General features: G+C 40.4%; 1 protein-coding gene across 1 annotated transcript; it reads left to right on the forward strand.

Moving 5' to 3' along the window:
* The first annotated feature begins 5,351 nt into the window (after positions 1 to 5,351).
* LOC309697679 (polymeric immunoglobulin receptor-like) lies at positions 5,352 to 14,898 on the forward strand. Its single transcript, XM_082519794.1, has 5 exons — positions 5,352 to 5,435; positions 10,119 to 10,448; positions 11,079 to 11,399; positions 12,523 to 12,752; positions 13,033 to 14,898. Exons 1-5 carry the CDS (start codon positions 5,399 to 5,401, stop codon positions 13,054 to 13,056), a joined length of 942 nt encoding a protein of 313 aa, XP_082375920.1. The 5' UTR covers positions 5,352 to 5,398; the 3' UTR covers positions 13,057 to 14,898.
* The last annotated feature ends 266 nt before the right edge of the window (positions 14,899 to 15,164 follow it).

Consider the following 15,164-nt stretch of genomic DNA (forward strand, 5'->3'; position numbering starts at 1 on the left):
AGACGGAGAGGATGTTACATGTAAAACATAACCACACTGAAACAGAAAGCAGTCAAAATCTAGTGAAATAAAAAAAAAATCAATATAGTTCAGTATGTTTAAAGTTAAATAATTAGTTGGCAAGTTTCCAGAAGAAAAAAAATAGAGTTTACATAGGCGTTCTCCATGATGCTCATTTTTCTCACGTCCACCATGTCGTTCAGCGTCTGCACATCCTGCATGTCGTCTACAGCAGCCAGGTCTGTGTATTTGTCCCTGCAGTAACTCAGCGCTTCAGTCCAGTTCTTCAGCTCATAAACAAACTGGTAGTGATGTTTGGAGGTGACGGCACACAGGCCTGTAAAAACAGCATATAAGCAAGTATTTGGATTAAATGTGGTCTTAACATTTTAGCTTCACTGTTACATTACATTTCTCAAGTGGCTTTATTATCATTTCAGCCGTGTGCAGTGGTACAGTACACAGTGAAACGAGACAACGTTCCTCCAAGACAATCACAGTCAACACAGGACCACATAAAGTGCAAAAAACAGTGCAACACCAGACAGAACACAACGATACAGACACAAGACAGTGTAACAATGACAGTGGGTTATGCAAAAAGTAAGTATAATAATAATAATGGAAAAATATTACATTTAATAGAAAATTCGAAGAATCAGACAACTTGCCTGTTGCGGCTATGATGAACAGGACTTTCTCCATCCCTGGATGTTTCGTGCTTTGTCCTTTAGTCTGTTGATATTCAGCAGCTGAAATGACTTTTTTATCTTTGTCTCCATGCAAAATGAATATGCAAGGTATTTCCAAGAGCACTATGAATACATGAAAGCTATGAATGTATGAGTGTGTGCAGAGGTCAATTCAAAACAAGTCAAATCATTTTCATTTACATTCTTTATTTTGCATGAGGGGGGAAACAAATCCGCCTCTAAACTTTTCAACTAGAAATACTTTTATGACACTTCATCAAAATATGATGTTCATAGTCACTCTTACATGTACTGACATTTTATTTGACCACTCCACTCCACTACACACACACACACACACACACACACACACTAAAAACTAATAACACTAAAAACACATCTTGAGCCTCAAAAATGTCTTCAAACTCGTGGGGACGGTCCCCACAGGTATAGTAGCATAGTAGCATCTTCACATACCTGCACTTTGAAACAGCTTCAGTCTTTCTACTTGTACATGATGTTGATTCATGGATAATATCCAAATCCATGCAGAGCCATAAATCAAGCTGTGTGAAGCACTAGCTAGAGCCAGTGAGTGGAACCAAAGGCAAAACCAGAAATGGGCCACACCCAAAAACATTGGTTTGCTGTAAGGTGAAAAGGCTCTTTGTAGTCATAGTTACAATAGCAAAACATGGCAGTGGTGAGGTAACATAACAACGAACTGACATCCATCATGACTGATTCAACAATCAGGCAAAGTGTTTCCTGCTGTTCTTTGGATGTTGTCCTGGCTTCTGTTGTGATCTACTTGAAGGTCAGGCCAGTCCTGGGAAGGTTCACCACTACTCCAAGTTTTCTCAATTTCTGGAAAATGTTTCATACTGTGGTTCACATTAAAAATGCAGTCTTTTCCAGACTGATAGATATCAGTGAGTTTGTTTCTCAAGTGTTTGCTTAGTGTCATAAACTTGCTGCACAGCAGGCACAAAAGGACCCACTGACCTTGAATCGATTTTATGTGGTACACGGCGCGCAGAAATCTGTCAAAAAATCTTTTAGTACGACTTTGATAAGCTACAAAGCCGCACCGCTTGATGAGCACTACGGTCGTGTCCAAATTCATGGGCTGCATCCTCCTGAGGACCCGGGCTTCGTGGTCTACGTGGGCCGGGTCCTCAGAAGGTCGGGTAGGCCGGAAGTAAACAGTTGGGGAAATTGGACGGTCTAGCCTTCTGATTAGCGTCACCGCTGTCTCGGGGAGTTTAATAAACTCAGCCGTCTGCTCCTTGCTATCTAAATATAACAGGACACTGGCGTAAATTCTCGACCGTCTCATACTTCTGTTTAATCAGTTTTCTGTTTGATTAATAAAGTTTTATTTTATCTAATCTAATCTAATAACTTTAATCTCAGCCAAACCGATTTACTCACGAACAAATAAAACACAGAAAAAAGCCCAACAATAACATTTTTAGGTTGTCTAAGTGACTTATATATTACGTTTAACCCGAGTAGCGAAAGTCTGCGGTGATCTGAAAATGATGTGCCGGGAGTTGTGCCGTTCTCGGCAGCTTCAGTGACCCTCAAGCTCCCGGCTAGCTATCAGAGTAATTTTAAAACTTAGTAGCAGCCGCCATTGTTGGAAACTGGAGTATGGCTGGGCCGCGCTATGAATTCTGGGATATGGTGGGCCACGAAGGACACACCCGACCCATCCTTCAAATTCGGGGAAAAGGAGGACGCATTTGTCGGCTGCATTCGGAGGAGTCTACGAATTTGGACAGCCTTCGGCGCGTCGCTGTGACGTAATCGGTCTACAAATGCGGCCTCAGGAGGATGCAGCCCATGAATTTGGACACCACCTACAACTACCGTAGTCAGGAGCCTCGCGGAGGAATCTGAGTCCAAACTACACTTCCAGTCCCAAAGTCAAACAAACACTGCGGCATCACTGAGAGTTAAAAATAGTCTAAATTCTTTCATCTTTAATAAAATGATCAGCGTTGCTGCTTTACCAGGTGTAACTATGAAGTTTAACATCCAGGCATCCATGAAAACAGAATTTATTAAATTTAACAGAGTTAGAAGTTAGCAGGAAGCTAGCTCGCTGAGAGGTTTCTGAAACAAAATCAAACGTACAGCTCTGTTATCAGTTCCAACATAAATGAAGACGGGACACTAAACAGCAGTGACGTTTGTAGAGTTACTGAAGTTGGACTAGCTGGTATTTAATGATGTGCTACGTGATCGCTAGCTACACAGCTATGTTAGCATAACATAAACAGTGAAGCTGGAGGATGAACGCTAACTTTTTTCCACTCGATAAAAGTTAACGTGAGGGTTCCCGATGGTTAGGGACAAATGCAATCACATGGCAGGATGCTGTAAACCAAACTTCAGTCAGGAGAACAACTGAGATAATCCATCCACAATACGAGGTTAGTCATTAATAGGGCTGGGCGATATGACCCAAAATTCATATCTCGATATTTTTTAGCTGGATGGCGATATAAGATATATATCTCGATATTTTTTTTAAGCCATAAAGTAAGAACAAAAAGAGAGTTCTTAGTCAAAGCTGTGTCCCAGATGTCACACAGGCACTTTTATTAACATACAGCGCAGATGTACATGAAAAATTACTCAAAATTAAATTATGAGCATTCATTGAATAATCATGCTCCATAAATAAAAGAAAACAAGGTTGTTTTTGTGCTAAACAAAGAGCTCACAATTGTGCAGTCAAAATGTAAACTAAAAGACGCTGAGCGTAATAACAAAGACAGACAGATTTCACAGCTGCTCTGTTCCCAAGTTTTACTGTGTGACTGACAGCCTGGAGTTTGAAATCCGCTTCATAACCACGTCTCTTAACAGGTGCTATTTATGGTCCTTATACACACACACAATACGGTAATATTACTTTGAAGCACAGTACGTATCACTCCGCGAAGCTCCTCGGTAGCCGTAATGCGCCGACAATCTATCAAGCGGTGCAGCTCCGTAACTTACCAAAGTCGAACTAAAACATTTTTTGACAGATTGCTGAGCGCCGTGTTCCACATAAAATCGGTTCGCGGCCATCAAGCACAACCAGAATTCATACATAAGGCGCGCTATCAACTTTTGAGAGAATGAAAGGATTTTAGGGTTAGCGCGATTAGCTCATTAGCGCGGTTAGCTCGTTAGCATGGTTAGCTCGTTAACACGTTGACGCCGTCCAGCCCCACGCACGGGGCGATGCGCAGTAACTCGTTAACGGAGATTTGCCGTGTCCATCTTGTCGCTGCCTGCACGTGAAGCGATGGGGGAGGAGGGGGAGTTGTGTTCAGTGAAGGAGAGAGGCGAGGCCGAGTAACGTTGCGTAGAGACAAAAGTGGACGAAAGAGAGGCAAACTTGCGGCTCCACAACTATAATTATAACGTAACATAGACTAAATCGATATAAAGGATATTGTCACATCTTATATCTCGTATAAAAATATATCGATATGTTTTAAAAACTCGATATATCGCCCAGCTCTAGTCATTAATATACTGCAACAACACGGGAATAGAGCAGCTGTGATAGAATTCAGCATTAATGAATCAATGGTACAGAAGTGGAGGAAGCAAGAAGAATGAGTTTAATAAAGTTTGACTTATCTGACTGTTTTGTTTGGCTTAATACACTTTATAATCCGGTGCGCTGACACATGAGTTTGACAGAGGAGTGGAGGAAAGGCAAGCGAGAGGGAGCTAGGGAACGAGGGAGAGAGAGGAGACATGACGGGCTGGGGAAACATGAACTGGAACACAAGAAGGGAAATGATGCGAGGGCTCATACAAGCACACAAACACAGACACACACAGAGAAACAGAGGGCAAAGACATAAGGGGAAACCAAATAATCCAAGAAATAAACAGGGACTATAAGAAACTCAAAATAGAATAACTGAGACTATAAATGAACCTGAATATAACTGAGAACCGTCACACTTATATTGCAAGATTATCTTTTGTTTTTGGACATATTCAGCCTACTTTACTTTTACTTTGTCAAACAGACTCTGTTTGAGTTACATTTTTTTCAACTGGCCTTACTTACAGTAATCAGTAAGTGAAGTGCCAGTCAGCAGATGGTTGCTGGTGTATTTTAAATTCGACTTTTGTATATTCAGCACTTGTATATTAACTGTCAGCATCTGAAACCGATTCAAAATTGTGAAACAACGAAAGTGAGCTTATTTTGTCCAGTGAGGTCCCTCCCTACTGTAATGTTAACTGGAAGAGGTTGTGGAAGTTCAATGAACTCCCAGGTAACTTCCTTTATTTTGTTTATGACTTGCAGTTTGTGTGTGTGTGTGTGTGTGTGTGTGTGTGTGTGTGTGTGTGTGTGTTTGTGCTTACCCCTGCACTCTTTGTTGGCGATTGTTGAAAACCACAAAAGTTTACATCAACGCAGAAAAACAATAAAAATCTTTTAAATACGCTTCAAACTTGTCGCTTGCTTTTATTCCTCTTGAATAAATTACACACAGATCAAATGGATTTACTCATATGAGAGAATTGAAATGATTTTGTGTGTGTGTACCTAAAATGTGCAAATGCACACAGAACAGACAGAAAGAGGAAGTAAATGTTAAATTAAAGCAGCGTCAGCTCCTGATTGATCAGACACAGGGACAAGCGACTGACAGGTTGAAGTTTGGATCACTTTGACAATGAAGCTCCTGCATGCTGTGATCTTCTTCTTATCAGGTGAGATCTGATGACCTTTGTATTGCTGTAGCTGTGTGTAGTTTTTCAATTAATCTTTTTATAATATTGATGCTAGCTTCTACACAGGGCGCAGAGGTGCTTGGTTGTGTTCCGGATTTTTTTTGACTTGGCTGATATACTGTGGGATGCAAAAGTTTGGGCAACCTTGTTAATAGTCATTATTTTCCTGTATAAATCGTTGGTTGTTACAATAAAAAAGTCAGTTAAATATGTGATATAAGAGACACACACAGTGATATCTGAGAGGTGAAATGAAGTTTATTGGATTTACAGAAAGTGTGCAATAATTGTTTAAACAAAATCAGGCAGGTGCATAAATTTAGGCAACACAAATGGAATCAATATTTAGTAGATCCACCTTCTGCAGAAATGGCAGCCTCTAAACGCTTCCTGTAGGTTCCAATGAGAGTCTGGATTGTGGTTGAAGGTATTTTGGACCGTTCCTCTTTACAGAACATCTCTAGTTCATTCAGGTTTGATGGCGTCCGAGGATGGACAGCTCTCTTTAACTCACACCACAGATTTTCAATAATATGTCAGTCTGCCCCAGGGCAGCTGTGGCTACAACTGCAGCTTGCCTCCTCCAGTGTGTGAATGTGTGTGTGAATGGGTGGATGACTGGGTGTGTAAAGCGCTTTGGGGTCTCTAGGGGGGACTAGTAAAAGTGCTATACAAATACAGGCCATTTACCATTAAGGTCTGGGGACTGAGATGAGCGCTTTACTAGTCCCTAAGGACCCCAAAGCGCTTTTTACATTCAGTCATCCACCCATTCACACACACATTCACACACTGGTGATGGCAGCTACATTGTAGCCACAGCCACCCTGGGGCGCACTGACAGAGGCGAGGCTGCCGGACACTGGCGCCACCAGGCCCTCTGACCACCACCAGTAGGCAGTAGGTGAAGTGTCTTGCCCAAGGACACAACGACCGAGACTGTCCAAGCCGGGGCTCGAACCGGCAACCTTCCAATTACAAGGCGACTCTTGAGCCACAATCCAGCCCCGGCGCAGCTTCAGCTTTGTCACTGATTCCTGGACATTGGGCTCCAGAATCTGCTAATACTGAGCGAAATCCATGTGTCCCTCAACTTTGACAGGATTCTCAGTCCCTGCACTGGCCACACAGCCCCACAGCGTGATGGAACCACCACCATATTTCACTGTAGACAGCAGGTGTTTTTCTTGGAAGGCTGTGTTCTTTTTCCTCCGTGCATAACGCCCCTTGTTATGTCCAAATAACTCAGTTTTAGTTTCATCAGTCCACAGCAGCTTATTCCAGAATGAAGCTGGTTTGTCCAAATGTGCTTTAGCAAACCTCAAGCAGTTCTGTTTGTGCTGTGGGCGGAGAAAAGGCTTCCTCTGCATCACTCTCACATGCAGCATCTCCTTGTGTAAAGTGCGCCAAATGTTTGAACGATGCACAGCGACTCCATCTGCTGCAAGACGATGTTGTAGGTCTTTAGTGCTGGTCTGTGGGTCGACTCTGACTGTTCTCACCGTCGCTTCTGTCTATCTGAGATTTTTCTTGGTCTGCCACTTCGAGCCTTAACTTGAACTGAGCCTGTGGTCTTTCATTTTCTCAATATGTTCCTAACTGTGGAAACAGACGGCTTAAATCTCTGAGACAGCTTTCTGTATCCTTCCCCTAAACCATGATGGTCAACAATCTTTGTCTTCAGGTCATTTAAACAATGTCTTTTTATTAAGAGGTTTCCTTTTATACACATAAACATCAACATATATATTATACATATAAACAGAAAGAAAAGAGAAGGGTTACAGATGATCTGTACATTAAGGTTAAGTAGTACATTTAGGCTGTGAAATGAGTTCAGAATTGTATCTTCAGCTGTGAAATAAAAGGAAAAAAAAGAAAAATAAAAAAGGGAAAGAAAGAGAAAAAAGAAAGAAAAATATAAACATATGTATAATATATCCCAAATAACATAATCCCTGCCAAATAATCCCATTCATCCCCACCCAGGTCACTGCCCTAGACCTGCACACTGTATTTCCGCACCTGACTTAAGAGAGTTTGCTGAAAAATTCTTATAGATTTTGAAAGGCATCAAGGATGTTTTGAAATTTCCCAGTGGAGTTGTGAAGTGAGTGTCTTATCTTTTCCAGTTTTAGACAGGCCATGAGGTCATATAACCACTGCTTGTGAGTGTGAGGGGCAGCGTCCCACCACCTCAGTAGGATTGCCCTCCCGGCCAACAGGGAGCAGAATGATAGTGCCTGTTTTTTAGAGGCCGGTAGAAGCACCTCATTCCCACTGATGCCAAACAGAGCAAGAAGGGGGGCAGGGGCCAGCGTCACACTGAGAATCCTGGACAGGGTATGAAAAACCTCTGACCAGAACTGAATGGGCTCTATGCACCACTTTGGATTAAACAGTGGCGGGCACATAATGATGTTGTGTTGAGTGTTGTGTCTTGAGCTTGGATGAAGTTGTATGTGTCAAATTTAACATTTTATTGTAAAGCAAGGAAATCAGCCCTCTATTGGTTGGATTGAATTGTAGGATAGTTTCTAATAGTGTAGGCTCTGGTGGAGGCTTGAGCTCGAAGTCTGGGAAAAAATAAAGTGCCTGACTTGCAAGTATCTGAAAAAGTGTAATGATGGAAGAATATAACCTTCCAACTTAATCAGGTTTGTCACCGTGCACATAAAATTTGGATTTGTCATGTAAGAGTAAACGTTCAGTCGAGTACGTTGTGAGTAGGTCAAGTATTGTTTTAAGTTCTACACGCTTTTTAAATATTTCATGACTCTGTTTGAGAGCATACTGTTCATCGGTCTCCTTAATTTGTTGCATGAACTTATTTCTTTCATGGGTGGACTGTTTTGTAATTCTTGCTGAATAAGCAATAATCTGGCCTCTGATATACGCCTTAAAGGCATCCCATACGACAAGGCTGGAAGTCTCTGGGGAAGAGTTGGTGGCAAAGTAAATGCGTATCTCATCCTGGATAAACTTTACAAAATTTTCATCCAACAGGAGGGTCGAATTGAAACGCCATTGTGCAGCTTTAACAGGAGGATGTGGAAGAGACAGAAACAGAGTAAGAGAGGCGTGATCTGAAATAACTATGCTATGTTAGGCACAGGAGTGGACCTGCTGCAGACAATTAGTGTCAATGATAAAGTAATCAATTCTTGAATATGTATGGTGCACATGTGAAAAATAGGAGTAATCTCTTTTATGAGGATTTAGAGTACGCCAAACATCACACATTCCATATTCTGATAGAAAGGCATGAATGACAGATGCAGATTTGCTTAAATCATTGCTCTTAGTGGATGAGTGATCCAGGGCTGGGTCTAACCAGCAGTTTAAATCACCCCCCAGAAAAAGAGAGTAGATATTTAAGTTGGGTAAAGAGGAGAATAGTTGTTTAAAGAAATTCTCGTCATCTGTATTAGGAGCATACACATTTACTAGAGCAACAAGACTGTTATACAGTTTCCCACTGACTATGACATATCTGCCATATTTGTCTGCTACGACATTGTGGGCCTCAAAGGGAGTGTTTTGCCTGACCAATATAGAGACCCCCCGTGCCCTAGCTTGCCCTCCCCACAACAAAAAATGGCTGCCAAAAAAAAGAACAAGAACAAGCAGCGAGCTCTTCAAACTTAACATACTTAGAGTGTTACTACTCCTGTCTATGATAGCAATAACCTAGGTGTTGAAGCAATCGAACCACTGCTCCAGTGGCCATAGCAAAGTAAGCTGAAACCCCTTATAATACTGTTAAGTTTTGAAACTGTACTGTAAGTCCAAATGTAATTGCTGGAGTGTTTCAAAGCAGAGTCCAAGTATGTAAACAAACAACCAAACACAAAAAAGATGATGTAGTTCAATAAGTACTACTGGTATAACTGAATTATTGAATGAGAACCGACAGAAGGCTACGAATAGATAACAAAACTCCCCGTCTCTGTGCAGCAGGTATTACATCATTAGCCAATGGGTAGAGGTCAATGAGGTTGCCTCCTTATTTATCAAAGAAAAAGAAAATTATTGTCATTTGAGAGTTGTTTTGAGACCCCCATGTTGCTACTCTTCAGAGAAAATTAAAACAGGAGGGAAACTTACAATTGACCCCCTTAAATACTCTTTCTCATTATTGGATTCACCTGTGTATGTAGGTCAGGGGTCACTGAGCTTACCGAGCCAATTTGAGTTCCAATAATTAGTTTTGAAGGTTTTTGAATCAATAAAATGACAACAGCGCCCAAATTTATGCACCTGCCTGATTCTGTTTAATTAATTATTTCACACTGTCTGTAAACCCAATAAACTTCATTTCACTTCTCAAATATCACTGTGTGTGTCTCCTGACATTTTATTATTGTAACAACCAACGATTTATACAGGAAAATAATGACTATTAACAAGGTTGCCCAAACTTTTGCATCCCACTGTAGGTTCTTCAGACCTGCACTAGTTAGCATGCTGTTAGTTTCCCCTGTCAAACCTACGGTCACAGACAGAGGGAGGCAGAGCTGTCTGTTTGGGCTAATTCACCGTTTAGCTGTCACAAGAAACGCACAGCTCGTGACCATGGCGCAGACAAACAGATCACATTTTGTACCCGTTTAACATCTTGTATTGACACTGAGCTGTTTTCACTGTTTCTCTGTCCAACAGGTACAACTGGGTTTGTCAAAGCCAGGATTTGGGTTGGACCTGAAGGAGGGAATTTATCACTTCGTGGTTACTTCACTGTGTCTGGAAACACAAAGTTCTTCTGTAAGGAAAAATGTGAGCGAGCAGAGAACATTCTCATTAAAACAGATGGAACCACAGCTCAGAGCGGCAGATGGAAGGTTGAATACAAAAATGCATCTTCAGGAAGAGGAATGCTGTTTTTCACCATCACACATACGATTAAGTCTGATTCAGGAATGTACCGGTTTGGTTTGGGTCAATCTTCAGCTCCAGATTCATACTTAGACATTGAGGTCAGAGTTTCCAACGGTGAGTTTCTATCAAACGTCATTGAATTCATAACTGTGGAACGCCAGGACTGCCATAATGAATTAATTAAATACATCATTAACCTCTGAAGCCCCAAGCCTACCTGATCTCCTGCCTTTTGCCCCCGTATCGGGGGGGGGGGGGGGGGGGGGGGGGTTGGGGCTTAAGAGGTTAAATAATTAATTAAATGTGTGAATAATTAATTAATTAATTCAATGTGTCGTAAATATTTTTTTAAATTAATTATTTCCAATTTGAATTAATTATTGCCACATTTCATTAATTATTTAATGGTGTATTTAATTAATTCATTATGGCTCTCCTCCATAATCCACCTGCTCTCATACCTGCATAAACTCTCAGGCTAAATACAGACCTATTTTAACTCAGACATTTTAATTAGTTATTATCTAATTCATAGATTACACTGACTTGAATTCACTGAATACACTGTATTAAAATGAGTTCAACTGATTTCAATTACACTCAAAGCAGACTAGATTATAACACACTTTGAGTAATAACACACTGAAGCTCTGCGTTAGACTAGCACAGGAAATGTTGTCACTAGAGTGTAACAGCTGACAGGAAGTACAGACAGTACTTAATGAGTTTTCATCTATTTTATAGAATTTAATAAAAGCTCTGGATTCTTCCGTGCGCAGACTGAGGGAGAAGAAATCTCATTCCCATGTCCCAATGCTGTCCATGGGCAGAGGAAGTTCCTTTGCAAAAAGCCGTGTAAAAAAGAAGGAAATATTTTGATTGACACAACTAACGACAAAGCCGAGAATGGCAGGTACAGCATCAAATACACAAAAGGATCTGCCGTTGGACTGTATGCAGCCATCAGACAGCTGACCAAGTCTGACACGGGACAGTACTGGTGTGGTTACGGCGACCCTTTGTCTCCGGACTCATACTACACTGACGATATTTTTGTCGTAGAGGGTAAGTTTCTTTACCAAATCATGACAAATTTCTTTGTGTATTTATAATTGAATGTGTTTCAGAATCTGTAATTAACCATTTTCACCAAAATCATTATGTTTCTAACACACACACACACACACACACACACACACACACACACACACACACACACACACACACACACCCAGAGGTAGGAAGGAGTCTGAACAATCGGATGCAGGTTTATTTATCAATTAATGAATTTGGGATGTGTGGTGTAAAGAAGAAAAAAGGTTGTGACCACTTACACCCAGAACTGCTGAAGACTTAATTCTGACTCCATAAAAATCAATGTTAATGCCTGATAAGATAAGATAAGATAAGATAAGATAAGATAAGATAAGATAACCTTTATTAGTCCCACACGTGGGAAATTTGTTTGCATTCGGAGCGGACATGCTCCGTTTTGCGTAACTATTTTTAAAGCCTGGTAGAACTGCAACCATATAAGCTAGCGTAATATTTTTTTTGCATATGAAACAGGAGGAAGTGTACTTACATCTTATACATTCAGCTTGTGCTAGTTCACGGTTTCCTTCCACATAAAGCTTTGCAAAAATTGCATGAAAAGCATTTGCAGCAACAAAAACACAATATTCCAGAAACACGCTTTGCCGATCTGACCGTCAGCACGATCTAGCTGATGCCCAAAACGGGAAGTGATGTCATTTTTACGGAAAATGTTTTTTCCTATAGGGCATTTACAGAGATGTGCTGGTGTTTTTAAAATTCATGTTTGAGTTTAAGCCTTTCTGTGTAGTTTCTGGGATGCTTAGAATTCAGATTACACTGTAAGAAATAGTTGATTTTGATGCACATGCTGTTTATTTTGCAAATTTGCATTAGAACTTGGCTCTACGGTAAATCTTAAAGGGTTAAAAGACATTTTCCAGTTGGTGAAGGTATGTGCACTGGCACTGAGGTCAGCTGGCCTGTCAGGTTGTGACCAACTTTGACTGTAGGTAAACTAATGAGATACTTAACTGATTATAGTATTGATTCTGTATTTTGTTTCTATTCAGTACTGTTAGCACAATTAACTTGCTGAATCGTACCAGGATTTTCTTTAATTGATTAACTACTTTGCGTTGATTGTTTGCAGCTTCAAACCCTCCTGACTCGACACAACAGACAACAACACAGAGTCACACTTTCACTGCAGGACTCTCCAAACCGTCATCAGACTGTCCAGGCTTCGTCCTGCCTCTGGTTGTGTGTCTGTCCTTGGTTGGAGCTTTACTGTTGTGTGTTGGTCTCCTGCTCTACTACATTAGTAAATTGAAGAGGAAAGCTGTATTAAACATCAGAAACAATGACTACACGGTCATGAAGGTGAGTTTCCTTAAATCATTTTGCTTTTTTAAAAGATTTATTATGATAATAACCAAAGAAACTAAAAATCTGTTTACTGCTTAAATTTTCTGATTGACACGTTTCACCACGTTTTCACCAACATTGAGCAGTCTGAACAACATCAGCTTCAAAGTCTGATCAGTGTCTGAGAGAATAAACATAATCTGTGTGGAAGCACAAGGACACACGGTCATTTGGATCAAACTGATTCAAGAATTTGAAATATGTTGTCGGCTGAAACTTGTTCTTTTATTTTCAGTTGTCTTCTATCAACGATGATTAGACTCCTTCCTCTGCACATGAAGACTCCAAAATGACCAGGAACAGAACTACCCTGCATTTATAAAGATGAACATGTAAAAGTAATGCTAATGTTGTGTAGCTTAAGAAGTTTAGTCAAAATTTAATTTTCGTGAAAACAAAACAAAAAATCTAATTGAAGTGTGTGCAGCATCTTTGTTTTTCAGTCAGAGCCACCACACTAGTAAAATGTCAACGTGATGTTGGCAAAAATGCCATAAAATCTTAAGGATTCAGTACATTAAATGTCAGGTGTGTTTCCAGAACCACTAAAAACTGCTGTAATCAAACCTATACTGAAAAAGGACAATCTTGACAAGACACAAATGAAAAACTACAGGCCGATCTCAAATCTCCCATTTTTAAGTAAGATCATTGAAAGAGCAGTTTCTCAACAGCTCAATTAATTCTTAACACAGAATAACTGCTACGATGCCTTCCAGTCAGGTTTTAGACATATGTTAAACACTTTGCCAGAGCGGATTTAGTGCTGTGGTTCTGTCTGAATACAGAGAGTGGAAAAATGTCAGTCTTAGTTTTACTGGATCTCAGTGCAGCATTTGATACAGTTGACCACAACGTATTACTCAAACAACTGGAGAACTGGGCAGGTCTTTCAGGAACTGTACTAAACTGGTTCAAAACATACTTAGAAAACAGGAAATACTTTGTATCAATAGGTAACTTCACATCTGAGCAGACAAGCATCACATGTGGAGTTCCCCAAGGTTCCATCTTGGGACCCCTTCTGTTTAACATCTACATGCTCCCACTGGCACAGATTATAAAGAACAACAAAATAAACTATCACAGCTATGCAGATGACACACAAATATATATCACAATGTCACCAGGAGACCGAGGCCCTGTACAGGCTCTTGGTAAATGCATTGAGGAAATCAATGACTGGTTGTGCCACAATTTTCTCCAGCTAAACAAAAACAAAACTGAGGTAATAGTCTTTGGCGCCAAAGAAAAACGATTACAGGTCACCAGAGAACTTCAATCTATACATCTAAAAACCACAAACCAGGCGAGAAATGTGGGTGTAGTGATGGATGCAGACCTAAACTTAGAAAAACACATTAAGACAATAACAAAGTCAGCTTACTATCACCTCAAGAATATTTCAAGGATAAAAGATCTGATGTCTCAACAGGACCTGGAAAAACTAGTCCATGCATTCATCTTTAGTAGGCTTGACTACTGTAACAGCATCTTTACAGGTCTACCTAAAAAATCAGTCAGACAACTACAGCTCATTCAGAACTCTGCTGCTCGAGTCCTCACTAAGACCAAAAAAGTGGACCACATCAGTCCAGCTCTGAGGTCCTTACACTGGCTGCCTGTCCGTCAGAGGATAGACTTTAAAGTTCTGATGCTGGTCTATAAAGCTCTGAATGGTTTAGGACCAAAATACATCAGTGACCTCCTGACCCAGTATGAAGCTTCCAGATCCCTCAGGTCATCTGGATCCGGTCTTTTATCAGTTCCCAGAGTCAGAACCAGACACGGAGAAGCTGCATTCAGCTTTTATGCTCCTTATATCTGGAACAAACTCCCAGAAAGCCTCAGATCAGCTGAAACACTCAGTTTATTTAAATCCAGGTTGAAGACTCACCTGTTCTCAGCTGCATTTGAATAAAGCACCAAATCCACACTTTAAGCTTAAATTTCAAAACTTACATTTAACTACTGATTTTATCTACTGTTCTGATTTTATCTACTTTTTAATCAATTTTAAATCATGATTTTTATTGTTTTTGTTTTTTAATGTCTTTGTAAAGCACTTTGAGTCACCTTGTTGTTAAATTGTGCTATATAAATAAACTTGCCTTGCCTTACATTACAAACCAGTGGCTGTTTACATTGTTGGTATGTTCATCTTTTACAAAGATCTGTGAGCACATCAACATATCATGGTTGAACTGCCTGTTGTGTATTTGTGATATTGACAAAAATAGAAAATAGTCGGATTTCGAGCATTTAGTTCATAATTCACTCCTCAGCTACGGTCGCCATGAGTGCAGAGCTAAAAGCTAAAAGGTGACCTTGAGGGTCACCTTACATTAGCAGAACAAAAGGTGCCTA

Source organism: Aulonocara stuartgranti (assembly GCF_965226115.1).
Source record: "Aulonocara stuartgranti genome assembly, chromosome: 20".
Lineage (NCBI taxonomy): Eukaryota > Metazoa > Chordata > Actinopteri > Cichliformes > Cichlidae > Aulonocara > Aulonocara stuartgranti.